The 25,837-nt window shown below is 43.4% G+C and overlaps 1 protein-coding gene across 2 annotated transcripts; it reads left to right on the forward strand.

The window, feature by feature from the left end:
• The first annotated feature begins 74 nt into the window (after window positions 1-74).
• Window positions 75-25,836, forward strand: LOC111972284 (FYN-binding protein 1). 2 transcript variants are annotated; one of them, XM_070446167.1, is made up of 18 exons: window positions 75-575; window positions 10,393-11,828; window positions 12,091-12,260; window positions 14,682-14,843; window positions 15,166-15,523; window positions 15,673-15,785; window positions 16,116-16,141; window positions 16,330-16,560; window positions 17,079-17,238; window positions 18,254-18,436; window positions 20,631-20,702; window positions 23,559-23,587; window positions 23,770-23,839; window positions 23,947-24,018; window positions 24,202-24,224; window positions 24,503-24,533; window positions 24,663-24,768; window positions 24,887-25,836. In XM_070446167.1, the coding sequence occupies exons 1-13, from the start codon at window positions 567-569 to the stop codon at window positions 23,821-23,823; spliced, it is 3,003 nt and encodes a 1,000-aa protein (XP_070302268.1). In that variant the 5' UTR covers window positions 75-566; the 3' UTR covers window positions 23,824-23,839; window positions 23,947-24,018; window positions 24,202-24,224; window positions 24,503-24,533; window positions 24,663-24,768; window positions 24,887-25,836. The 2 variants fall into 2 exon arrangements, with proteins under 2 accessions (XP_070302268.1, XP_070302267.1); XM_070446166.1 differs by having other exon boundaries at window positions 79-575; window positions 20,625-20,702.
• The last annotated feature ends 1 nt before the right edge of the window (window position 25,837 follows it).

Below are 25,837 nucleotides of genomic sequence, written 5' to 3' on the forward strand. Positions count from 1 at the left end.
TATTTCATTGTGGTTGGGAAACAATCGCGCTTCTATGGCACCAGCTACGAGGAATGACACACACACACACACACACACACACACTATGCATGCCGGACAACATTCCTGTTGGATGAGAGCTGTCAGAAAGTGCATCATACACGTTGCGTTGAAATGCCTTTCGCTCTCGACACCGCCGGACCCGTTTAACTGGACAGACCGTTTCTGCGATGTGCGCGTGAATATTTCTATGAGCGTGGGAGAGAGAATTCCAAGCTGACTTCCATCCTAAAACCAAACCAGCTAACACATGCGGAGAGAGAGTAGGTCAATGTAAGGGTCTGTAGACCAGTCTAATCCTCTGTTAGTAGGTGAGAACAGTAACATTTGCCGGTAGCACCCTGGACTGTTGACACTGGAGAAAGTTATTCCGAGTTATTGTGTTGACTGTTTTGTGTAACTGCTTGGTGTAAGGACGTTAAAGGAACTAGCCAGAATGAGGGGCTGAAGCTGCCACCTGGATAAAGCGAGAATAGAGGTGGAACAAGGCTACCCATAGCTGTCTGTTGCTGGTTGAATTACGCACGATGGACCAGGTAAAACTTATCTGGTGTTATTACACTTTCAGTACTAAGACTCAACTCATTCTCTCTCGCGGACACACACAGCGCCATGCTGATATAACGTAACCATGGTTCACGAATAGAGTTCCGCGCCACTGTTACATTTTGTATTACTGTATAGTTAGATAGGGAGTTGGCATGATGCCCATGCTTCTTGTCTCAACAACTATTAGTTGGTGGTTCTTCTCTCTGGTTTATTATTAGATGTGGCTGTATTGTTTACCTTCTAAAGTCGATGTCAGCGACCCCGCGGGAAATCTAATTGTCATAATAAAAAATGCCCATCAAAATCTCTGTTTAAACTAGAGATATAAATCTTTTTTTTGCATGGGCTGCGTCTCAATCCACTGCATCCGCCAACGGCGGCCTTCCACATCTGTGGTGGAAGGTGGCTGAGCTACAGCGTGTTTGTCAGACAATGAGACATCCAGATAAACGGTTTGGACTACAAACTAATGCTCTATGGAAATATGAGAGTCTCATCTCGGTTTTACTCTATGACCCCCACAAGCATCATGGGATTAGTCTGAATTCGGTACCTCTGATCTGCCAACTTCTGTCTGTAGTCTCTGAACAGTTTGGGTGAGATTCTCAAGAACATGTACATGTGGGTTGTTTTGCTCTGGGACCCCCACAAGCCACACAAGACTATTTTGAAGGAAGCCCTGTGCCCGTTTTAAAAATGAATGGAAGTACAGTGCCTTCAGAAAGTATTCATACCCCTTGACTTATTCCACATTTTTTTGTGTTACAGCCAGAATTTAAAAATAATTCAATCGGTTTTCTCACCCATCTACACACACCACACCATAATGACAAAGTGAAAACATGTTTTTAGAAATGTTTGTAAATGTATTGAAAATGAAATACAGAAATATATCATTTACATAAGTATTCAAACCGCTGAGTCAATACTTTGCAGAAGCACCTTTGGCAGCGATTACAGTTCTCTGTGAAAGTCTTTAAGAGCTTTTCACACCTGGAGTGCGCAACATTTGCCCATTATTCTTTTCAGAAACTCCAGTGTAGATTTGGCCTTGTGTTTTAGGTTATTGTCCTGCTGAAAGGTGAATTCATCTCCCAGTGTCTAGTGGAAAGCAGACTGAAGCAAGTTTTCCTCTAGGATTTTGCCTGTGCTTAACTCCATTCCGTTTATTTTTTATCCTTTAAAGCTCCCCAGTCCTTAATGATTACAAGCATACCTATAACATGATTCAGCCACCACTATGCTTGAAAATATGGAGAGTGGTAAGTACTCAGTAATGTGTTGTATTGGATTTGCCCCAAACATAACACCTTGTATTCAGGACAAAAAGTTAATTGTTTTGCCACATTTTTTGCAGTATTACTTAAGTGCCTTGTTGCAAACAGGATGCATGTTTTGGAATAGACCTTACAGTGAAATGCTTACTTACGAGCCCCTAACCAACAATGCAGTTTAAAAAAAAGAAAATAAGAAATAAAAGTAACAGGTAATTAAAGAGCAGCAGTAAGATAACAATAGCGAGACTAGAATGGGAGAGTGTTCGGTCCTCTTTTTCCTGTAGTCCACAATCATCTCCTTTGTCTTGATCACATTGAGGGAGAGGTTGTTGTCCTGGCACCACACGGCCATGTCTCTGACCTCCTCCCTATAGGCTGACTCGTTGTTGTCGGTGACTGTTGTATCATCGGCAAACTTAATGATGGTGTTGGAGTCGTGCCTGGCCGTGCAGTCATGAGTGAACAGGGAGTACAGGAGGGGACTGAGCACGCACCCCTGAGGGGCCCCTGTGTTGAGGATCAGCGTGGCGGATGTGTTGTTACCTACCCTRACCACCTGGGGGRGGCCCGTCAGGAAGTCRWGGATCCAGTTSCAGAGGGAGGTGTTTAGTCCCAMMGTRCTTAGCTTATTGATGAGCTTTGAGGGCACTATGGTGTTGAGCGCTGAGCTGTAGTCAATGAATAGCATTCTCACATAAGTGTTCCTTTTGTCCAGGTGGGAAAGGGAAGTGTGGAGCGCAGTAGAGATTGCATCATCTGTGGATCTGTTAGGGCAGTATGTAAATTGGAGTGGGTCTAGGGTTTCTGGGATAATGGTGTTGATGTGAGCCATGACCAGCCTTTCAAAGCACTTCATGGCTATAGATGTGCTACGGATCGGTAGTCATTTAGGCAGGTTACCTTAGTGTTCTTGGGCACAGGGACTATGGTGGTCTGCTTAAAACATGTTGGTATTACAGACTCGGACAGGGAGAGGTTGAAAATGTCAGTGAAGACACTTGCCAGTTGGTCAGCGCATGCTCGCAGTATACGCCCTGGTAATCCGTCTGACCTTAAGGCCTTGTGAATGTTGACCTGCTTAACTTCTTCTGGCTGGGGGCAGTATTGAGTAGCTTGGATGAATAAGGTTCCCAGAGTAAACTGCCTGCTACTCAGGCCCAGAGGCTAAGATATGCATATTATTGGTGTTTGTTATTGATATGCATATTATTGGTGTATCTGGAGTTTCTAAAACTGTTTGAATGATGTCTGTGAGTATAACAGAACTCATATGGCAGGCAAAAACCTGAGAAAAAATCCAACCAGGAAGTGGGAAATCTGAGGTTTGTAGGTTTTCAAGTCTTTGCCTATCCAATATACAGTGTCTATGGGGTCATATTGCACTTCCTAAGGCTTCCACTAGATGTCAACAGTCTTTAGAGCCTTGTTTCAGGCTTCTACTGTGAAGGGGGAGAGAATAAGAGCTGTTTGACTAAGGGGTCTGGCAGAAGGCCAAAGGAATTGTCCGGTTGAAACATTATTGAAGATTTATGTTAAAAACATCCTAAAGATTGATTATATACATCGTTTGACATGTTTCTACGAACTGTAATGGAACTTTTTGACTTTTCTTCTGGCCTGCGCCTCGTGAATTTGGATTTGTGAACTAAACGCGCGAAGTATTTGGACATAAATGATGGAATTTATCGAACAAAACAAACATTTATTGTGGAACTGGGATTGCTGGGAGTGCATTCTGATGAAGATCATCAAAGGTAAGTGAATATTTATGATGCTATTTCTGACTTCTGTTGACTCCACAACATGGCGGGTATCTGTATGGCTTGTTTTGGTCTCTGAGCGCTGTACTCAGATTATTGCATGGTGTGCTTTTCCGTAAAGCTTTTTTGAAATCTGACACAGCGGTTGCATTAAGGAGGAGTTTATCTATAATTCCATGCATAACACTTGTATCTTTTATCAATGTTTATTATGAGTATTTCTCTGAATTGATGTGGCTCTCTGCAAAATCACCGGATGTTTTGGAAGCAAAACATTACTGAACATAACGCGCCAATGTAAACTGAGATTTTGGGATATAAATATGAACTTTATCAAACAAAACATACATGTATTGTGTAACATGAAGTCCTATGAGTGTCATCTGATGAAGATCATAAAAGGTTAGTGATTCATTATTATCTCTATTTCTGCTTTTTATGACTCCTCTCTTTGACTGGAAAAAGGGCTGTGTTTTTCTCTGACTAGGTGCTGACCTAACATAATCGCATGGTATGCTTTCGTCGTAAAGCCTTTTTGAAATCGGACACTGTGGTGGGATTAACAACAAGTTTACCTATAAAATGGTGTATAATACTTGTATGTTTGAGGAATTGTAATTTTGAGATTTCTGTTGTTTGAATTTGGCGCCCTGCACTTTCACTGGCTGTTGTTATATCGATCCCGTTAACGGGATTTCAGCCGTAAGAAGTTAAAGGTCTTACTCACATCGGCTGCGGAGAGCGTGATCACGCAGTCTTCCGGAACAGCTGGTGCTTTCATGCATGTTTCAGTGTTGTGTTCCTCGAAGCAAGCATAGAAGCAGTTTAGCTCATCTGGTAGGCTCGTGTCACTGGGCAGCTTTCGGCTGTGCTTTCCTTTGTAGTCTTAATGGATTGCAAGCCCTGCCACATCCGACGAGCATCAGAGCCGGTGTGGTACGATTCGATCTTAGTCCTGTATTGACGCTTTGCCTGTTTGATGGTTCGCCGGAGGGCATAGCGAGATTTCTTATAAGCTTCCGGGTTAGAGTCACGCTCCTTGAATGCGGCAGCTCTAGCCTTTAGCTCAGTGCAGATGTTGCCTGTAATCCATGGCTTCTGGTTGGAGTATGTACGTACGGTCACTGTGGGGACGACGTCATCGATGCACTTATTGATGAAGACAATGACTGATGTGGTGTACTCAATACCATCGGAGGAATCCCGGGAACATATTCCAGGCTGTGCTAGCAAAACAGTCCTGTAGCTTAGCATCTGCTTCATCTGACCACTTTTTTATTGATCGAGTCACTGGTGCTTTTTGCTTGTAAGCAGGAATTAGGAGGCTAGAATTATGGTCAGATTCGCCAAATGGAGGGCAAGGGAAAGCTTTGTATGCATCTCTGTGTGTGGAGTAAAGGTCATCCAGAGATTATTTTCCTCTGGTTGCACATTTAACATGCTGATAGTAATTTGGACCGATTTAAGTTTCCCGGCAATAAAGTCCCCGGCCACTAGGAGCGCCGCCTCTGGGTGAGCGTTTTCCTGTTTGCTTATGGCGGAATACAGCTCATTGAGTGCGGTCTTAGTGCCAGCATCAGTCTGTGGTGGTATGTAGACAGCTATGAAAAAGATGAAAACTCTCTAGGTAGATAGTGTGGTCTACAGCTTATCATAAAATACTCTACCTCAGGCGAGCAAAACCTCGAGACTTCCTTAGACATCGTGCACCAGCTGTTGTTTACAAAAATACATAGTCACCCACCCCTTGTCTTACCAGATACCGCTGTTCAATCCTGCCGGTAGAGCGTATAACCAGACAGCTGTATGTTGATAATGTCGTCGTTCAGCCACGACTCCGGGAAGCATAAGATATTACAGTTTTGAATGTCCTGTTGGTAGTTTAATCTTTCACGTAGGTCATCGATTTTATTTTCCAAAGATTGAAAAGATTGCTAGCAGAATGGAAGGCAGTGGGGGTTTATTCGACCGCCTACGAATTCACAGAAGGCAGCCCTGTGACGGGGATCTGGGCCTGTTCCCGGGAAGACAGTGTGTCATTCATGTTGGGCTCGTCGGACTCGTTAAAGGAAAATAAGGATTCTGCCAGTTCGTGGTAGTAATCACAGTTCTGATGTCCAGAAGTTATTTTAGGTTATTAGAGACGGTAGCAGCAACATTATGTACAAAATAAGTTTAAAAAATAAGTTACAAACAATGCAAAGAAACAAAAAAACAAAAACACAATTGGATAGGAACATGTAAAACGTCAGCCTTCTTTTCCTGCGCCATTATTGGTCTTACGGTGAAATCCCTGAGCGGTTTCCTCCCTCTCCGGCAACTACAGGAAGGACACCTGTATCTATGTAGTGACTGGCTGTATTGATACACCATCCAAAGTGTAATTAACAACTTCACCATGCTCAAAGGGATATTCAATGTCTACTTATTTTTTTTACCCATCTACCAATAGGTTCCCTTCTTTGTGAGGCATTGGAAAATCTCCCTGGTCTTTGTGGAGGAATCTCTGTTTGAAATTCACTGGGACCTTACAGATAATTGTATGTGTGTGATACAGAGATGAGGTAGTCATTCAAAAATCTTGTTAAACACTATTATTGCACACCGAGTGAGTCCATGCACCTTATTATGTGACTTGTTTTGTGACATATGTGACATTTTTACTCCTGAACTTATTTAGGCTTGCCATAACAAGGGGGTTGAATAGTTACAGTTGAAGTCGGAAGTTTACATACACTTAGGTTGGAGTCATTAAAACTTGTTTTTCAACCACGACAAATTTCTTGTTAACAAACTATAGTTTTGGCAAGTCGGTTAGGACATCTACTTTGTGGATGACAGTAGTAATTTTTCCAACAATTGTTAACAGACAGATTATTTCACTTATAATTCACATCACAATTCCAGTAGGTCAGAAGTTTACATACACAGAGTTGACTGTGCCTTTAAACAACTTGGACAATTCCAGAAAATTATGTCATGGCTTTAGAAGCTTCTGATTGACATCATTTCAGTCAATTGGAGGTCTACCTGTGGATGAATTTCAAGGCCTACCTTCAAACTCAGTGCCTCTGCTTGACATCATGGGAAAAATCAAAAGAAATCAGCCAAGACCTCAGAAAAAAATTGTAGACCTCCACAAGTCTGGTTCATCCTTGGGAGCAATTTTCATACGCCTGAAGATACCATGTTCATCTGTACAAACAATAGTAGACAAGTATAAACACCATGGGACCACGCAGCCGTCATTCCGCTCAGGAAGGAGACACTTTGTCTCCTAGAGATGAACGTACTTTGGTGCGGAAAGTGCAAATCAATCCCAGAACAACAGCAAAGGACCTTGTGAAGACGCCTGGAGGAACAGGTACAAATGTATCTATATCCACAGTAAAACGAGTCCTATATCGACATAACCTTAAAGGCGCTCAGCAAGGAAGAAGCCACTGCTCCAAAACACTACTCCAAAGCCATAAAAAAGCCAGACTACGGTTTGCAACTGCACATGGGGACAAAGATTGTACTTTTTGGAGAAATGTTGTCTGGTCTGATGAAACAAAAATAGAACTGTTTGGCCATAATGACCATCGTTATGTTTGGAGGAAAACGTGAAGCACGGGGGTGGCAGCATCATGTTGTGGGGGTGGTTGGCTGCAGGAGGGACTGGTGCACTTTACAAAATAGATAGCATTATAAGGAAAGAAAATTATGTGGATATATTGAAGCAACATCTCAAGACACCAGTCAGGAAGTTAAAGCTTGGTCGCAAATGGGTCTTCCAAATGGACAATGACCCCAAGCATCACTTCCAAAGTTGTGACAAAATGACTTAAGGACAACAAAGTCAAGGTATTGGAGTGGCCATCACAAAGCCCTGACCTCAATCCTATAGAAAATGTGTGGGCAGAAGTGAAAAAGCGTTTTGTGAGCAAGGAGGCCTACAAACCTGACTCAGTTTACACCACCAGCTCTGTTAGGAGGAATGGGCCAACATTCACCCAACTTATTGTGGGAAGCTTGTGGAAGGCTACCCCACGTTTGACCCAAGTTAAACAATTTAAAGGCAATGCTACCAAATACTAATTGAGTGTATGTAAACTTCTGACCCACTGGGAATGTGATGGAAGAAATAAAAGCTGAAATAAATCATTCTCGCTACTATTATTCTGACATTTCAGATTCTTAAAATAAAGTGGTGATCCTAACTGACCTAAGATAGGGAATTTTTACTAAGATTAAATGTCAGGAATTGTGAAAAACTGAGTTTAAATGTATTTGGCTAAGGTGTATGTAAACTTCCAACTTCAACTGACTCAAGACATTTCAGCTTTTCATTTTTTATTAAATTGAAAGAAAATTGAAAAACATTATTCCACTCTAACATTATGGAGTATTGTGTTTAAGCCAGTGACAAAATTCAAAATGTAATACATTTTCAATTCAGGCTGTAACGCATCAACATGTGAAAAAAGTCAAGGGGTGTGAATACTTTCTGATGGCGCTATATACACTGAGTGTACAAAACATTAAGAACACGTTCCATGACATAGACTGATTAGTTGAATTCAGGTGAAAGCTATGATCCCTTATTCATGTCACTTGTTTTATTTTTGACAATTGAGGCATGGATTGTGTATGTGTGCCATTCATAGGATGAATGGGTAAGACAAAATATTTAAGTGCCTTTGAACGGGGTATGGTAGTAGGTGCCAGGCGCACCGGTTTGTGTCAAGAACTGCAATGCTGCTGGGTTTTTCATGCTCAACAGTATCCTGTGTATATCAAGAATGGTCCACCAGCAAAAGGACATCCAGCCAACTTGACACTGTTGGAAGCATTGGAGTCAACATGGGCCAGCATCCCTGTGTAACGCTTTTGACACCTTGTAGACGAATTGAGGCTATTCTGAACACCAAAGTTGGGGGCGGTGGGATTAACAATAATAATATCCTGATCTCTCAAATATAAACTCAGAAAAAAAAGAAACGTACTCTCACTGTCAACTGTGTTTATTTTCAGCAAACTTAACATGTGTAAATATTTGTATGAATATAACAAGATTCAACAACTGAGACATAAACTGAANCTCTCACTGTCAACTGTGTTTATTTTCAGCAAACTTAACATGTGTAAATATTTGTATGAATATAACAAGATTCAACAACTGAGACATAAACTGAACAAGTTCCACATACATGTGACTAACAGAAATGGAATAATGTGGCCCTGAACAAAGGGGGGGTCAAAAGGGGGGGGTCAAAATCAAAAGTAACAGTCAGAATCTGGTGTGGCCACCAGCTGCATTAAGTACTGCAGTGCATCTCCTCCTCATGGAATGCACCAGATTGGCCAGTTCTTGCTGTGAGATGTTACCCCACTCTTCCACCAAGGCACCTGCAAGTTCCCGGACATTTCGGGGGGGAATGGCACTAGCCCTCATCCTCCAATCCAACAGTTCCCAGACATGCTCAATGGGATTGAGATCCTGTCTTGCAGGAAATCACGCACAGAACGAGCAGTATGGCTGGTGGCATTGTCATGCTGGAGGGTCATGTCAGGATGAGCCTGCAGTAAGAGGACCACATGAGGGAGGAGGATGACTTCCCTGTAATGCACAGCATTGAGATTGCCTGCAATGACAACAAGTTCAGACTGATGATGCTGTGACACACCGCCACAGACCATGACGGACCCTCCACCTCCAAATRGATCCCGCTCCAGAGTACAGGCCTCGGTGTAACGCTCATTCCTTTGACGACAAACGTGAATCCGACCATCACCCCTGGTGAGACAAAACCGCGACTCGTCAGTGAAGAGCACTTTTTGCCAGTKCTGTCTGGTCCAGCGACGGTGAGTTTGTGCCCATAAGCGACGTTGTTGCCGGTGATGTCTGGTGAGGACCTGCCTTACAACAGGCCTACAAGCCCTCAGTCCAGCCTCTCTCAGCCTATTGCGGACAGTCTGAGCACTGATGGAGGGATTGTGCGTTCCTGGTGTAACTCGGGCAGTTGTTGTTGCTATCCTGTACCTGTCCCCCAGGTGGGATGTTTGGATGTACCGATCCTGTGCAGGTGTTACACGTGATCTGCCACTGCAAGGACGATCAGCTGTCCATCCTGTCTCCCTGTAGCGCTGTCTTCGGCGTCTCACAGTACGGACATTGCAATTTATTGCCCTGGCCACATCTGCAGTCCTCATGCCTCCTTGCAGCATGCCTAAGGCACGTTCACGCAGATGAGCAGGGACCCTGGGCATCTTTCTTTTAGTGTTTTTCAGAGTCAGTAGAAAGGCCTCTTTAGTGTCCTAAGTTTTCATAACTGTGACTCTTAAGAGGAATATTAATAAATGTCACATTATTTAGTGCAGGTAAGTGCAACACTTTTTTAAATATCTTCTGATTTGATTTTAAATCTCTGTCTTTGTCTCTCAGTGTGTGTGTATGGATGGCAGATAGATGATGTGGTATAGCAGGACAGAGTAATTCATGCTAAAGCTGGCTACTGGGTTTCTATTGGCATTTTTGTTGCCAATGACAGTTGTGCACTCCGCCTTGAACGTTATCTAGGTATCTACACTGGATGATCCGGTCACTTAGTTTGTTTTATCTTATGTTGATTTAGACTATGAAGAGAGAGAGAGAGAGTGAGACCGTTAGGGAGGACTCAAAGATAACCTGTGATTTGAATTTCAATTATGATTCCTTAGTCTTTCTCCTGAGGTACCTGTTTTCCACCCATCTCACCCCCTCCCCTCCTTTATCTCTCTCTCAGGAAGAAGATCTGGACTTCAAGTCCTTGAGGGCAAAGTTCCAGGATGAGGAAGTGGTGCTGAAGCAGCCGAGGACCAAACCTGCTCTTCCTGTGAAGCCTAAAGTCCTGTCCCCTCCTCACAGCCCAACAAACTCCGTTCCTTCCTTCAGCCCCACATCACACACACCCTCCAACTCACGCAACCTAAAGCCCGGAGCTCGACCCTCCCTCTTCACCTCCCTCCAGGGGAAGGGTGACATCGCACCCCGAGTCATCTTCAAGGAGAAGGAGAAGAAGGTAAAGGGAAAAGACAAGAATGAGGGGAAGGTGAAATTACTAGGTAAAAAGAAGGCAGAGGCTGACAAAGAAAAGGCAGATAGAGAGATGAATGGCGGGAAAGACGATGTAGAAGAAGGGGTGATGTCAGATCTGCTGGACCAGAAACAGAAGACAGAGGCAGACCTAGTCATGAAGAACAAGAAGGTGTCCCTGCTGTCCCCTATGGGGTTTAAGGGGGGTAGTGTCGAGCTGCAAGACGCTTCGCCACCGCCCATAAATGCAACAGTAAAGAAGAAGGGTTTTCGGAGCATCGGGAAGCATGTGAAATCAGGGAAGAAAGGGAAAGAGAGGAAAGATGAGTTTCCTCCTCTCCCCATGCTGGACATAGCCAGCCCAGACATGGCTGGCCCTGAACCTCTCATCGCTCTAACAACCTTCAGAACCCCATCACCCCATGCTAATATACCCACACCAACTGCCCTCATCCCACCGGCCCCAGCAGCACACACTACCCTCTTACCCCTTGCCCCGAAACCTGCCCCAGTACTAGATGCCCTCTTACCCCCTGAGCTGTTACCCTCCACCCTGATGCCTGCACCAGCAGCTGAAACCATTACAGTCGTTACACCACCCGACCCCATCCCCATTCCAATGATCCTCGACCCTCCTATCGACACCCCAGCTGAGACCATCCCAGCCCCCACCCTTTCTGTATTGGTTCCCCCCAGCCCTACCCCTTCCCCTGTTCCTGCCCTACCCAGCCCGGTACCAACTCCCCCAGTCACCCCTAACCCCTCTGCTATCCCCACCTTACCACCACCCACTATAGCCACCCCACGTCGACCTGTTATTGCCAAGCCACCCCCACCCGCTGACCCTACCCCCTCTCCACCTCCACCTCCAGCTCCTGAACCTGAACCTGAGTCTGTAGTAGTGGATGTTGCTGTTGTAGTCGAGGCCTCTGCCTCTCCACCTTCCTCTCACACCCCCCCTCCCCCAGCGGTGGACCCCCCAGTCACACCCCTGTCCCCCCAGCCTGAGAGCCCCGTGTCGGTCCAGGAACGACCACGCTCAGCCCTGTCGGCTCTAGGGCGAGCAGAGGAAATGAGTACACCAAAAAAAAGAGGAACAGAGATAATCTTCAATGCTCTGGAGAAGGCCAAGAGAAAGTTTGGCAGGTGCACAATATACCTTTAATACATACACATTAACGTTAACATCAACTATTCTAACATACTATCCCAACATATTATCCTAACATATTATCCTAACATATACTGTGTCAGTCAGACAGGGAATCAGGTGACGTTGACAGTTTGTTTACAGATTGATTAACGTTTCCTGTCCATTGCTCATCCCCCAGTCACTTTAGATAAGAGTCTGCTAAATAACCATATTGTTATTATTACCATCTAATTAACTCCATCTCTTTTCCCCCAGCCCATTGACCACCCCCACCCCCTCCAGCCCTGTCACACCCACCATAGAGGACCAACCCCCACTCCCCCACAAATCCCTCCCTGAGCTCCCACCAATCGACTACGATGACCAGGCCGGGGCGGGGCCCCCTACACCCCTGAAACCGGCCCTTGTCAACAGTGTTGACGTTAGTAAGTGTCTGAATCTCTCTTTCCCTGAGGCCCTTGTTCTTTCTCTTCCTCGCTCTTTCTTTCATTCTATATATCTCTCTCCTTTTTCTGTTCACTGCTTTTGTACTCACTCTGAACATGAAGGACACAGGAGTGCAGCTCACCCCTACACCCTAGGTAAGACTTTGCATGGTGGAATGGTTTAGATATCTTAAGAGGGTGTCAGCTAGGTTGGTATGCAGGAGGTCAGGTATGCTGCTGGATCTAGGCTGCCAGAGAGTCCCTGGCCTGCAGTAGGTGTTATGTGGTTGTTGTTGCAACGCTGCAGACACTAAACAGCAGAGAAGGTAGAATACCTCTCTGTGCCAGAAACATCTTTGTCTTGAGGAGGATGGGGAGGTAGGGTTGGGTAGGTTACTTTCTAAATGTAATCCATTACAGTTACTAGTTACCTGTCCAAAATAGTTATCAGTAACATCATTTTTGATTTCCCAAACTCAGTAACGTAATCTGATTACTTTCAGTTACTTTTGGATTACTTCCCCCTTAAGCGACATTAGAATAAGACAAAAAGGATCCATGGTGTGTCATCATAGTGGTCTCTGACTTGTGGTCAGACTCTCTCAGGTGGAAAAAACGTACAACTTTTTTTTCAATGCTGAATTGAATGTCATAATGTATTTTTTCGCAAACATACTTCTTGAATTGAAAAGTAATTCAAGAAGTTAGCATCGAGTTTTTCAAAATTATCTGTAATCTGATTGGTGACATAACTGATTACAGTTAGTTTTAAAAACATGAGATTACATTTAACTGATTACATTTAATCAGTTACTCCCCAACCCTGTGGGGAAGTGAGGAAGAGAAGGAAAGGGGGAGGAAGAGAGTGGGAGAATAGGGCATAGGTGAGGAGGAGAAGGGGAGAGAAGGGCATAGGTGAGGAGAAGGGAAGAGTAGGACGGAGAAAGAGAGGTATTTAAACTATTTTTGGTGTGTCACTCTGGGGCAGCGTTTCTGTCAAAGTTAGCATGACTGGGTGCTGCTGCCATTGTCTTGTGTTCTAACTCTCTTGTTGGTGATGTTTACATCGTTTTAATTTGAGGAATGTAGTTATCAGTGAAGCAGAGTGTTCCTCCCGGCTGACCTAGTGAACAGGCCAGTTCAACCGCTCAGACTCTCGCTTCACAGCGTTGCACTACAACAAAACAACAACCTACACACTGTAGTTTTCACTGCTTTATCTTTCTTAGTATTGAATAGGTTTGGGCTGTATCCAGATTTTCATACCTTCATACCGTTCCTGTACCATACCAGGGTATACAGTGTTACTGGCAGTGCACACAAGGGGCTCTATTTCTTTCCAAATGCAAAACAATTAAGCATAGAACAAATTTAGGCAGCAGGGTGTAACGGATTTTGCCGTCTGAAGAAGAGTAGTCGGACCAAAGCGCAGCGTGGTAAGTGTTCATGCTTTTTTATTAGAACAGAACACTATAACAAAATAACAAGAGAAATAAATAAAACCGAAACAGTCCTGTAAGGTGCAAAACACTAAACAGAAAATAACTACCCACAAAAACCATGTGGGAAAAAGCTCCCTAAGTATGATTCTCAATCAGAGACAATGATAGACAGCTGCCTCTGATTGAGAACCACACCCGGCCAAACACAAAGAAATACAAAACATAGAAAATGAACATAGAATGCCCACCCAAATCACACCCTGACCAAACCAAAATAGAGACATAAAAAGCTCTCTACGGTCAGGGCGTGACACAGGGATCTTGATCCAGGAGGGGATTGATTGTCTCTGCTGTAACCAAGAAGCTTGATCTTGCAAGCTAGCCATTTGCTAGCAAGTTAAGCAAACCAAATGCATAGCTGGAGCCCGGTTGCCACTAGTTATTGTAAAAATGTATGAAAGCAGAAATGAGCTTTTTGGACTTAATTTAAGGTTAGGGATAAGGTTAGCCATAGGGTTAGGCACAAGGGCATTAGGCATAAGGGCGCAAGGTAGCTTAGCGGTTAAGAGCATTGCACCAGTAACCGAAAGGTTGCTTGTTCGAATCCCTGAGTGAAAGATGTGACCTTGAGCAAGGCACTTAACCCTAAATTGCTCCTGTAAGTCACTCTGGATAAGAGTGTCTGCTACAATGTAAGGTTAGCAGTATGGTTAGGTTTAACGTCACATTTTACAGTGTAGAAATAGGCAGGGTTTATGACTGGCTGTGGTAACTATTGACGACCCAGGAGCCCTGGGCTGGAGATCATTTAATTGGCACATCTTAGTTAACTTCTAGTTCTAAGCAGTGGCATAGCACAAACAGCCCAAGCTTCATACTGTCATTATGTCAAAATACCCTGGTATACTGTATATATGGTATACATGCCCAAGCCTAATATTGAACCTTTCTCTCTCTCTCTTTCTCTCTCTCTCTTTAGGGCAGGTGTTTCCTGTGTTGGAGAGGATAGCAGGGGACGTGATACCAGACCTGTTGGTGGCACCCTCTCATCTCTCGAGGAGGTGCCTTCCGGAGGCCTCCACCCTGCGACCCCTGCAAGAGAAACCCCTCCGACTCCCCTCCATGAACCTGACCGCCCATGGTACATCCTACCCACATGTTCTGTCACTAAAGAACTCCACACCAGTGTGTTCACAAACCACAGAAGCAAACCACATTACATTGCACATAGACAGACATATCTCACACACACACACACACACACACACACACACAACATCACAGCACACCACACACACACACACCCACACACACACACACACACCAGCACCACACGACACACACACACACACACACACACACACACACACACACTAATAAACTTGGAAACTAAAAGAGAAAGGATAGAGTAGTTATCAGTGTGTGGTTCTTCATGTTGGGTAACTATCTGTCTCTCTTTTCAGCTGGGGAGATTCCTGCTCCTCTAGAGTTCTCCGTAGCCGATCCTGTTCTTGACGTTCCCGAGTTTGAGGATGTAGGATCGGAGCTTCTGAAATTGGAAGCCCTAGAAATCCAGCCTGCAGACTTGGTGGAGATAGAGGGGTCAGAATGGGGGAATGGAGAATATGGTGACAACATTCCAGAGACAGTGCTTCTAAAGCAGGAGATTCTGGAAGAAGGGGAGGGGCTTCCAGAATTCGAGGACCACAGAGTTCCAGAATCAGAACCGGTGGTCGAGGTTCCATTGGAGGTTCGGGTGGAGTTTATCCAAGAATCTGTCCCTGCCTCCCCTTCCAGCCAGGACCCGCAGCCAGCGGCAGGGTAACACAACCAGCTAATTCTTACTCTCTCTCAAACGTACCTAATTCTTGCCTTAAAAAGAACACATCCAGCTCCCGTTCTCCACTAGAATAGTGTTCTATGTCATGTTCTTGTCCCTGACTGACCGTTCCACACCCCCACCCCTCCAGAGCTGAGGCAGAAGACGGCACCTATGAGAGCTGTGACAAAGCCAATGAAGACATGCCCTCAGCCAAACAGAAGGTCAAGGGTCAACCCACCAAGAAGAAGAAGGAACCAACGAGTAAGACACAGGAACCTAAGTTCTCACTCAGATACCATCCACCAGCATGAGAGTTTCCAGCTGTGGGTGTGAATCTGTGAGATGAGGTCAGATGTTGAGTATGTGTGTACTGTATGTAATGTTATGTAGGCCAGTGTCTCTAGCAGTGAAGCTGATGTGTGCTTATCTTCTTTCTCCTATCGACCCTAGACAGACTGGCATTGCTACCGCTCTCATTGATTTGATCCTATCTAGCCATAACTGCATCCAATAAGATGAACTAACATAAAATATGTTTTCAGATGTCACCATGTTTTCTTAACTATTTATCTTCCTGTTATCTTTTCACAGACCCATATGCTGAGACTCAGCCTCCGGTAAGGAAGATTCTGGGTCTTTTGATTGGTTGATAGCTTAATATTTGACAATATTTGACCCAGGTCTGTGTTACACACAGTAAAAGCTCCTCTATCTGTCAGACACTTCTCTGCATCTATCCTGTGGGAATCGAATCACCCAGTAAAGATCTAATCAGACATGACCCTCGTCTTCCTATTGTTTTCAGACTAAAGGAACACCCAGGGCTGGCTGGTCTTTTAAGAAGCCTGCTCCGGAAACACCAGAGGAGAAAGATCTGAAGAAGAAAGAAAAACACCATCTGGAGAAGGAGAAGAAAGAACAGAAAGAGAGAGAGAAGAAGAAGCAGAAAGAGAGAGAGAAGAAGAAGCAGAAAGAGAGACAGAAGAAGGAGCAGAAAGAGAGAGAGAAGAAAGAAAATGAGATGAAGAAGTTTAAGGTAAGAAATCCATAGAGGGGAGGAGAGTGGAATAGTGTTCTCGGTAGTAGAAACCAGTGTGATTTCATTCCTTCAAGATGGTAGATTAGCTGAACATCATGGCTACGTGGTAGTAACTTCACTTATCACAGAGCGATGTATTCACATGGTTAACTTTCCTTTTTGCGCAAAACTCCCAATGACGTCTATGAACGATTTTTCGCAGAAGTCACAGTTGGATCTCCGGTCTGATTACTAAGGACAAGAGAGGGAGTGTGATTTATAGGAAACATCATATAACCCAAGTGTTGCTAGTACACACAGTGCACACTACACTACACTACAACGCTCAGTAACACACAGATTAATACACAGGGTAATATCAACAGTAGCAGCCCCTCTAGCAGAGTATGACATTAATGTAAAGCCCAGCTGGATTAACAGATTTACATTGCATTCATCGCACTCTACAGTCAATACAGTATGTGACCGCTGAGATTATATTTTCACTGTGTGTGCATGCCTGGGTGCGTATGCAGATAACAGGTCAGGAGGAGGCTATATATCAGGCTACAGTGACGGTAGCATCTAAAGGACGTAAGAACGACCTGGCTGTGAAGAATAGGGACATCGTCAGCATCATACGGACCACAAACTGCCCCAAAGGAAAATGGCTAGCCAGGGACAGCACTAATACATGTAAGTTACACACCTACCTAACCCCTGACCCCTGACCTCTACACAAATACAGATGGGCATAAAATGAGTCAAATTGTTCAACATCTACAGTAGTTGCTTGATTGTGGGATTCCAGACAGGTTGTTGTGTTGTCATTACTTGAAGACCTACTGTATGTGAAAACGGTCTTGCAGGTGGATACAACATGAGTTATATGTGTTTACAAACTATCTGTGTGTGTGTAGATGGGTACATCTCAGTAATAGCAGGTGTAATCAGTGTTATAACATGTGTATAGATGGATACATCTCAGTAATAGCAGGTGTAATCAGTGTTATATATCTATGTGTGTAGATGGGTACATCTCAGTAATAGCAGGTGTAATCAGTGTTATATCTATGTGTATAGATGGGATACATCTCTCAGTAATAGCAGGTGTAATCAGTGTTATCACGTGGTGTGTGTAGATGGGTACATCTCAGTAATAGCAGGTTAATCAGTGTTATATCTGTGTGTGTGTAGATGGGTACATCTCAGTAATAGCAGGTGTAATCAGTGTTATATCTATGTGTGTGTAGATGGGTACATCTCAGTAATAGCAGGTGTAATCAGTGTTTATTCTATGTGTGTGTATAGATGGGTACATCTCAGTAATAGCAGGTGTAATCATGGTTATATCTGTGTTGTGTGTGTGTAGATGGTACATCTCAGTAATAGCAGGTGTAATCAGTGTTATATTTGTGTGTGTGTAGATGGGTACATCTCAGTAATAGCAGGTGTAATCAGTGTTATATCTGTGTGTGTGTGTGTAGATGGGTACATCTCAGTAATAGCAGGTGTAATCAGTGTTATATTTGTGTGTGTGTAGATGGGCACATCTCAGTAATAGCAGGTGTAATCAGTGTTTTATCTCGTGTGTGTATAGATGGGTACATCTCAGTAATACCAGGTGTAATCAGTGTTATATTTGTGTGTGTGAGATGGGTACATCTCAGTAATAGCAGGTGTAATCAGTGTTTTATCTGTGTGTGTATAGATGGGTACATCTCAGTGAGCCAGGTGGAGCTGGACATTAGGGAGATGTTGGAGCTGGGGAAGAAGGCTTCTCATGCCATCAGCCATAAGGACAGCAGTACTGTGGTAGAACAGGGAGGAGAGCTGGCCAGGATGGGCAGGAGGACTTCCAATCACTACCCACTACAGGACGATACAGGCAGCTGTAAGTACTCAGCTCTACACACGTCATATTGTGGATCCAAATGACATGTATCCATTTCCTGCAGTCAATAACAAAGCACTCTCTTTGGCATCCTCATGGGTGGAATGTATTCATATTTTTAATAATTAATAAAGATTATATTCAAAGAACCCGATGAAAATCTGGTGTTTCTATGTCAACAATTGTGTTACATTCAGTCTTCTGAGATGTACAGTGGGAGAGAACAAGTATTTTGATACACGCCGATTTTGCAGGTTTTCCTACTTACAAAGCATGTAGAGGTCTGTCATTTTTTATATATAGGTACACTTCAACTGTGAGAGACGGAATCTAAAACAAAAAATCCCGAAAATCACATGTATGATTTTTAAGTAATTAATTAGCATTTTATTGCAAGACATACAGTGGGAGACAAGTATTGATACACCTGCCGATTTTGCAGGTTTTCCTACTTACAAAGCATGTAGAGGTCTGTCATTTTTACATAGGTACACATCAACTGGAGAGACGGAATCTAAAACAAAAATCCAGAAAATCTCATTGTATGATTTTAAGTAATTAATTTTGCATTTTATTGCATGACATAAGTATTTGATACATCAGAAAGCAGAACTTAATATTTGGTACAGAAACCTTTGTTTGCAATTACAGAGATCATACGTTTCCTGTAGTTCTTGACCAGGTTTGCACACACTGCAGCAGGGATTTTGGCCACTCCTCCATACAGACCTTCCCCAGATCCTTCAGGTTTCGGGGCTGTCGCTGGGCAATACGGACTTTCAGCTCCCTCCAAAGATTTTTTATTGGGTTCAGGTCTGGAGACTGGCTAGGCCACTCCAGGACCTTGAGATACTTCTTACGGAGCCACTCCTTAGTTGCCCTGGCTGTGTGTTTCGGGTCGTTGTCATGCTGGAAGACCCAGCCACGACCCATCATCAATGCTCTAACTGAGGGAAGGAGGTTGTTGGCTAAGATCTCGCAATACATGGCCCCATCCATCCTCCCCTCAATACGGTGCAGTCGTCCTGTCCCTTTGCAGAAAAGCATCCCAAAGAATGATGTTTCCACCTCCATGCTTCACGGTTGGGATGGTGTTCTTGGGGTTGTACTCATCTTCTTCTTCCTCCAAACACGGCGAGTGGAGTTAGACCAAAAAGCTCTATTTTGAATCATCAGACCACATGACTTCTCCATTCCTCCTCTGGATCATCCAGATGGTCATTGGCAAACTTCAGACGGGCCTGGACATGCGCCTGCTTGAGCAGGGGGACCTTGTGTGCGCTGCAGGATTTATCCATGACGGCGTAGTGTGTTACTAATGGTTTTCTTTGAGACTGTGGTCCCAGCTCTCTTCAGGTCATTGACCAGGTCCTGCCGTGTAGTTCTGGGCTGATCCCTCACCTTCCTCATGATCATTGATGCCCACGAGGTGAGATCTTGCATGGGGCCCAGCCGAGGGTGATTGACCATCATCTTGAACTTCTTCTATTTCCTTCTATTTTCTAATAATTGCGCCAACAGTTGTTGCCTTCTCACCAAGCTGCTTGCCTATTGTCCTGTAGCCCATCCCAGCCTTGTGCAGGTCTACAATTTTATCCTTGATGTCCTTACACAGCTCTCTGGTCTTGGCCATTGTGGAGAGGTTGGAGTCTGTTTGATTGAGTGTGTGGACAGGTGTCTTTTATACAGGTAACGAGTTCAAACAGGTGCAGTTAATACAGGTAATGAGTGGAGAACAGGAGGGCTTCTTAAAGAAAAACTAACAGGTCTGTGAGAGCCGGAATTCTTACTGGTTGGTAGGTGATCAAATACTTATGTCATGCAATAAAATGCAAAATGATTACTTAAAAATCATACAATGTGATTTTCGGGATTTTTGTTTTAGATTCCGTCTCTCACAGTTGAAGTGTACCTATGATAAAAATTACAGACCTCTACATGCTTTGTAAGTAGGAAAACCTGCAAAATCGGCAGTGTATCAAATACTTGTTCTCCCCACTGTATATAAAGTGTAATTTTGGATGCAAACTCAAAATTGAATACATTTCCACTTTATATCTGACATGGTACAGGTGTGTTTCTGTTTTAAGCCATAACCATGTGTGTGAGGTGTATACTTTTGTAGATTTGTTTAAGACTACCAAAGAACACTGCAGTAAAAAGTTAAACTGTGTGTGTTCTCCCTCAGTTACAGACGACAGTGAGGAGTGGACGTCTGATGACGATGAACCTCTCTCCTACCCATTGAGGAAGATCCTACAGAGAGGTCAGTACACACTGCAACGTAAACTGTTTGAACAGGCATGTTTAGATGTGGGGACTATTCACCATTGGGACTATTCAACAGGGGCCCGATCCCGATTTAGGAATTTACATCTTTCCTATGCACGCCTTTCCTACGCACTTCTCAGTATTTGATATTCAGACTTAACTTTTTCAGTCACGTAATACGCTCTGCAGGTGTGGCTACCTCGCTCTCTCTGAATACATTACATTCAACCGCTGAAAACCCTCCCACTTGCTGGCCAACAGATTTTCTCATGGAGTTTCCATTCAATGGGATTTTCAGTACATTTATCTTAAGCCATCCCTTTCCAGTGTACCTTTAATTCAAATTTTGTCGACAGTCTCAATAACATATACAGTTGAAATCGGAAGTTTACAGACACCTTAGCCAAATACATTTAAACTCCGTTTTTAACATTCCTGACATTTAATCCTAGTAAAAATACCATGTCTTAGGTCAGTTAGGATCACCACTTTATTTTAAGAATGTGAAATGTCAGAATAATAGTAGAGAGAATTATATATTTCAGCTTTTATTTCTTTCATCACATTCCCAGTGGGTCAGAAGTTTACATACACTCAATTAGTATTTGGTAGCATTGCCTTTAAATTTTTTAACTTGGGTCAAATGTTTTGGGTAGCCTTCCACAAGCTTCCCACAATAAGATGGTGAATTTTGGCCCATACCTCTGACAGAGCTGGTGTAACTGAGTCAGGTTGTAGGCATCCTTGCTCACACACCGCTTTTTCACTTCTGCCCACACATTTCTATAGGATTGAGGTCAGGGCTTTGTGATGACCACTCCAATACCTTGACTTGTTTGTCCTTAAGCCATTTTGCCAAAAACTTTGGAAGTATGCTTTGGGTCATTGTCCATTTGGAAGACCCATTTGCGACCAAGCTTTAACTTCCTGACTGATGTCTTGAGATGTTGCTTCAATATACCCACATAATTTTCTTCCTCATGATGCCATCTATTTTGTGAAGTGTACCAGTCCCTCCTGCAGCAAAGCACCCCCACAACATGATGCTGCCACCCCCGTGCTTCACGGTTGGGATGGTATTCTTCGGCTTGCAAGCCTCCCCCTTTTTGGTCATTATGGCCAAACAGTTCTATTTTTGTTTCATCAGACCAGACGACATTTCTTCAAAAAGTACAATCTTTGTCCCCATGTGCAGTTGCAAACCGTAGTCTGGCTTTTTTATGGTGGTTTTGGAACAGTGGCTTCTTCCTTGCTGAGCGGCTTTCAGGTTATGTTGATATAGGACTCGTTTTACTGTGGATATAGACACTATTGTACTGTTTCCTCCAGCATTTTCACACTTTTCTGTTGTTCTGGGATTGATTTGCACTTTTCGCACCAAAGTACGTTAATCTCTAGGAGACAGAACGCGTCTCCTTCCTGAGCGGTATGACGGCTGCGTGGTCCCATGGTGTTTATACTTGCATACTATTGTTTGTACAGATGAACGTGGTACCTTCAGGCATTTGGAAATTGCTCCCAAGGATGAACCAGACTTGGGCGGTCTACAATTTTTTTTCTGAGTTCTTGGCTGATTCTTTTGATTTTCCCATGATGTCAAGCAAGGAGGCACTGAGTTGAGGTAGGCCTTGAAATACAACCACAGGTACACCTCCAATTGACTCAAATGATGTCAATTAGCCTATCAGAAGCTTCTAAAGCCATGACATCATTTTCTGGAATTTTCCAAGCTGCAGAGTCAACTTAGTGTATGTAAACTTCTGACCCACTGGAATTGTGATACAGTGAATTATAAGTGAAATAATCTGTCTGTAATCAATTGTTGGAAAAATGACTTGTGTCATGGACAAAGTAGATGTCCTAACCGACTTGCCAAAACTATAGTTTGTTCATTAACAATACATTTGTGGAGTGGTTGAAAAACGAGTTTTAATGACGAGTTTTAATGACCTAAGTGTATGTAAACTTCCGACTTCAACTGTACATGGAGAGAACGGGTTCAGAATATAGGGATCAATGAAAGAATGCCATCAACTCGGCAGATTCAGCCCTACAGAAACCTATAGCTTGGTTCTCCAGATTTCATCCATGCAAATTCTGAAGGCAAACAATTAAAATTCGGAATAATGACACCGCTATTTATAGCCTATTTCACAGTGMWAAAGGGGCCGCAATACATGCCATGTTGATATGATTTTCAGTTTGCTACCGTTTCACATTTGTCTCCAGGGATCATAAGGAATAATCATCTAAAACAATTGCTATGCATATTTAAAATTCCCTTCTCCAAATGGATTGCTCATTTACCCAGCTCTTATCAATTTATACATAACAGTGCATGGAGAATGCTGTTATTTCTATTTGAAAAAATAAAGTAGATGCTTTTTCCACTTTTAACCGTCAGATTCGCACCGACCTTATTCATGGTTTCCTCACGCGTAAAGGTGGTGGAATTATGAGGGAATTAAATCCAGGTCAGAATACAGGGTATCTGTAGACACACCTCCCTCTGCCACACCTTTTATTAGAGCTCCACCTGAAATGAATAGTGGGTGAATGGCATGCTATTCTCATGCTTAAGTAGGCCGTCATTGTAAAGAAGAATTTGTTCTCAACTGACTTGCCTAGTTAAATAAAGGTAAAACATAAAAAATAAAAAAGTAAGTTTAAGGTCAGAATACGTATAGAGAAAAGCGCATAAAAAGGGAATCACGTTCACTTTACGCGTGCTTAACTCTGGTCGGAATCGGGGCCCAGGGGAGTGTTATGGTGAAGGCTATCACAGTGGGGACTATTGTCCTTTGATGTCAGGAACTTTGAATCTGCATGARACCACTATTCTCTTTTGCAGTGGCCACATCCAAACAATGTCCATGGCGGGTGAGTGAAACACAAAAGTCAAGCCACTAGGTTTCAATGATCTATCTCAAAGCCATGACTGACGTCAGCTTCCTGCATGTCCTGCTTATCTTTTCTTCCCCTTTCTAAATACCTAAAATACCTTTGGCTGATTACATCTGTTATTGTTTACATTATTGTGTGTGTGTGTTTACTTCCTCCAGGAAGCAGAGAGTTTAGCATCCACCACCAACAAACACACAATGACACCACCATAGATGGAATGGATATGCAGTGAGTCATGCACACACACAGATAATAAGACAAGGAATTTAATAGTATTAACAATATTCTATCCATTAGCTAGCATTTCTCCCTTCTGATGTCTGTCTGTTCTGCAGGGTGAAACACGAAGCACTTCAGAAGCTGGCCACTTTCTTCCACAAACCTGTTGTAGAGGAACCCATCAGGAGGTACATACAGTATAATTGCACACACACACAGATGAAGGTAAAGGTGAATGAATGTTTCCTTTGATGCTTACCATCTCCCTTTCTTCTCCTCCCCATCTCTCTCTTTCTTCTCCTCTCCCTACACCCCTTCTCTCTCTCCCTAATCCCCAACTCTCGCTTTCCCCACTGTCTCCCTTTGAGAAGACCTGAAGAACCTGAACCCATCAGTAAGTGAAGAGCTACGTATGGATTCTGTGTACTACACATTCCACACATCAGGRCTAGTCTTTGGGCTGGTTAGCCAGACGCAGATGATCCATTTAGCATGCCTTTCTTTCATAGTCCAGGAGAGTTTCATTTGGATCCAGGAAAGCAGCCAATAAAGGTTGAGAGAATGCTGTTGGGATTTATTGAGTTCAATGAAAGGAATCCACTGTCTACATCTGACACACGAGTGTGGAAAAATACCTTCACGTTTAAAATATCATCCTTTTTTACTTGCCAGGCCCCGTGGATATAGAAGAACCAGTGTACCCGTAAGTAGGAGAGGAAAAAATGTCACATTGTGTAATCTGTTGTCAGACTAGTTTTCTGGGCTTGGATTGTGAATGTCATTGTGTGTGTGTGTGTGTGCCTGTCTACCATGCATGTGTGCTTCTATGTAGATGTAAAGTGGAAGCAGATTTGGAGCTTCCAGACATGATGATTCTTCCTCCTCCTGGCCTGTTTGCAGACAACAATCAATGACGCTTAGTAGACTACCAACTACAGGTAAAAATTATACTTTACATTAGTCAGCCTTTAAGAATCATTGATCAGTCTGTCAATACCAGTAGGCTATTGATCATGCATTGATGATGTCTGCGTCTGTTCTCTCTTCTATGAGCAGTTGGAGAGCAGAGGAACAACGGCAACATGGTATGTTGTCGAGTGCCAGTCATCTCCATGACAATCACTCAGATAACGGAGACATGAAGGATCGTTGTTTGGACAACCTGCAATTGGATGGACTATTTCTCTGTTATAATATTGTTTAAGCCAGGATTCATTCCGAGAGCTCTAGTCAACAATGCAGATTTTTAAGGCAATGTTACCGTCTTTGCGGAGTCCGCATTCAAGATAAATGCTGCAGATGTCGACTCAATTGGAAATMATCTTTAAAATGTCAATAACGCTATAGCGTTTCAGATTGAATTTCTTGTTTTGATGTCCATCCAGGGTTATGGAGGATGAGATGAAGGATACAGACAGAGAGCAGTTCTGTTTATACTAAATGTTCAATAGTTTTATACAAAGACAATTATGGGATACCATGCATAGTGTAATGTCTGTTTACAGGTGTTTGCATTTGGCTAGATGACAAATCAACAGTCTGTATCCAGCTACTGTCTGTGTCTAAAATGACAGCCTATTCCCCATGTACATTTACATTTAAGTCATTTAGCAGACGCTCTTATCCAGAGCGACTTACAAATTGGAAAGTTCATACATATTCATCCTGGTCCCCCCGTGGGGAATGAACCCACAACCCTGGCGTTGCAAGCGCCATGCTCTACCAACTGAGCCACACGGGACCATGTAGTGCACTAACTTTGACCTAAGTGACACAGGTTAACCACATAGGGCTCTGGTGAAAAGTAGTGCACTACACAGGGAATAGGATGCTTGCCATACTGTATGAGATGTCTGGTTTATATTCCCTGTGTATTTCCCATTAAGTATTAGAGAGAGAGGGAAGTAATTTGATGATGTAACCTTTAGTTGAAGTCCTGTTCATTTAGCTACCAGCTCTGCTAGTTGTGATCTGGCGATTTAATAAAAAACACAAATCAATCAGTGG

The sequence above is a fragment of the Salvelinus sp. IW2-2015 genome, linkage group LG13 (assembly GCF_002910315.2).
Source record: "Salvelinus sp. IW2-2015 linkage group LG13, ASM291031v2, whole genome shotgun sequence".
NCBI lineage: Eukaryota > Metazoa > Chordata > Actinopteri > Salmoniformes > Salmonidae > Salvelinus > Salvelinus sp. IW2-2015.

What these genes read in the sequence shown, in the direction of transcription:
- LOC111972284 (XM_070446166.1), top strand. An exon ending in GACCCGCAGCCAGCGGCAGG is followed by an intron (nt 15,524 to 15,672) that starts GTAACACAACCA and finishes CCACCCCTCCAG; the next exon opens with AGCTGAGGCAGAAGACGGCA. An exon ending in ACAGGACGATACAGGCAGCT is followed by an intron (nt 18,437 to 20,624) that starts GTAAGTACTCAG and finishes GTTCTCCCTCAG; the next exon opens with TTACAGACGACAGTGAGGAG.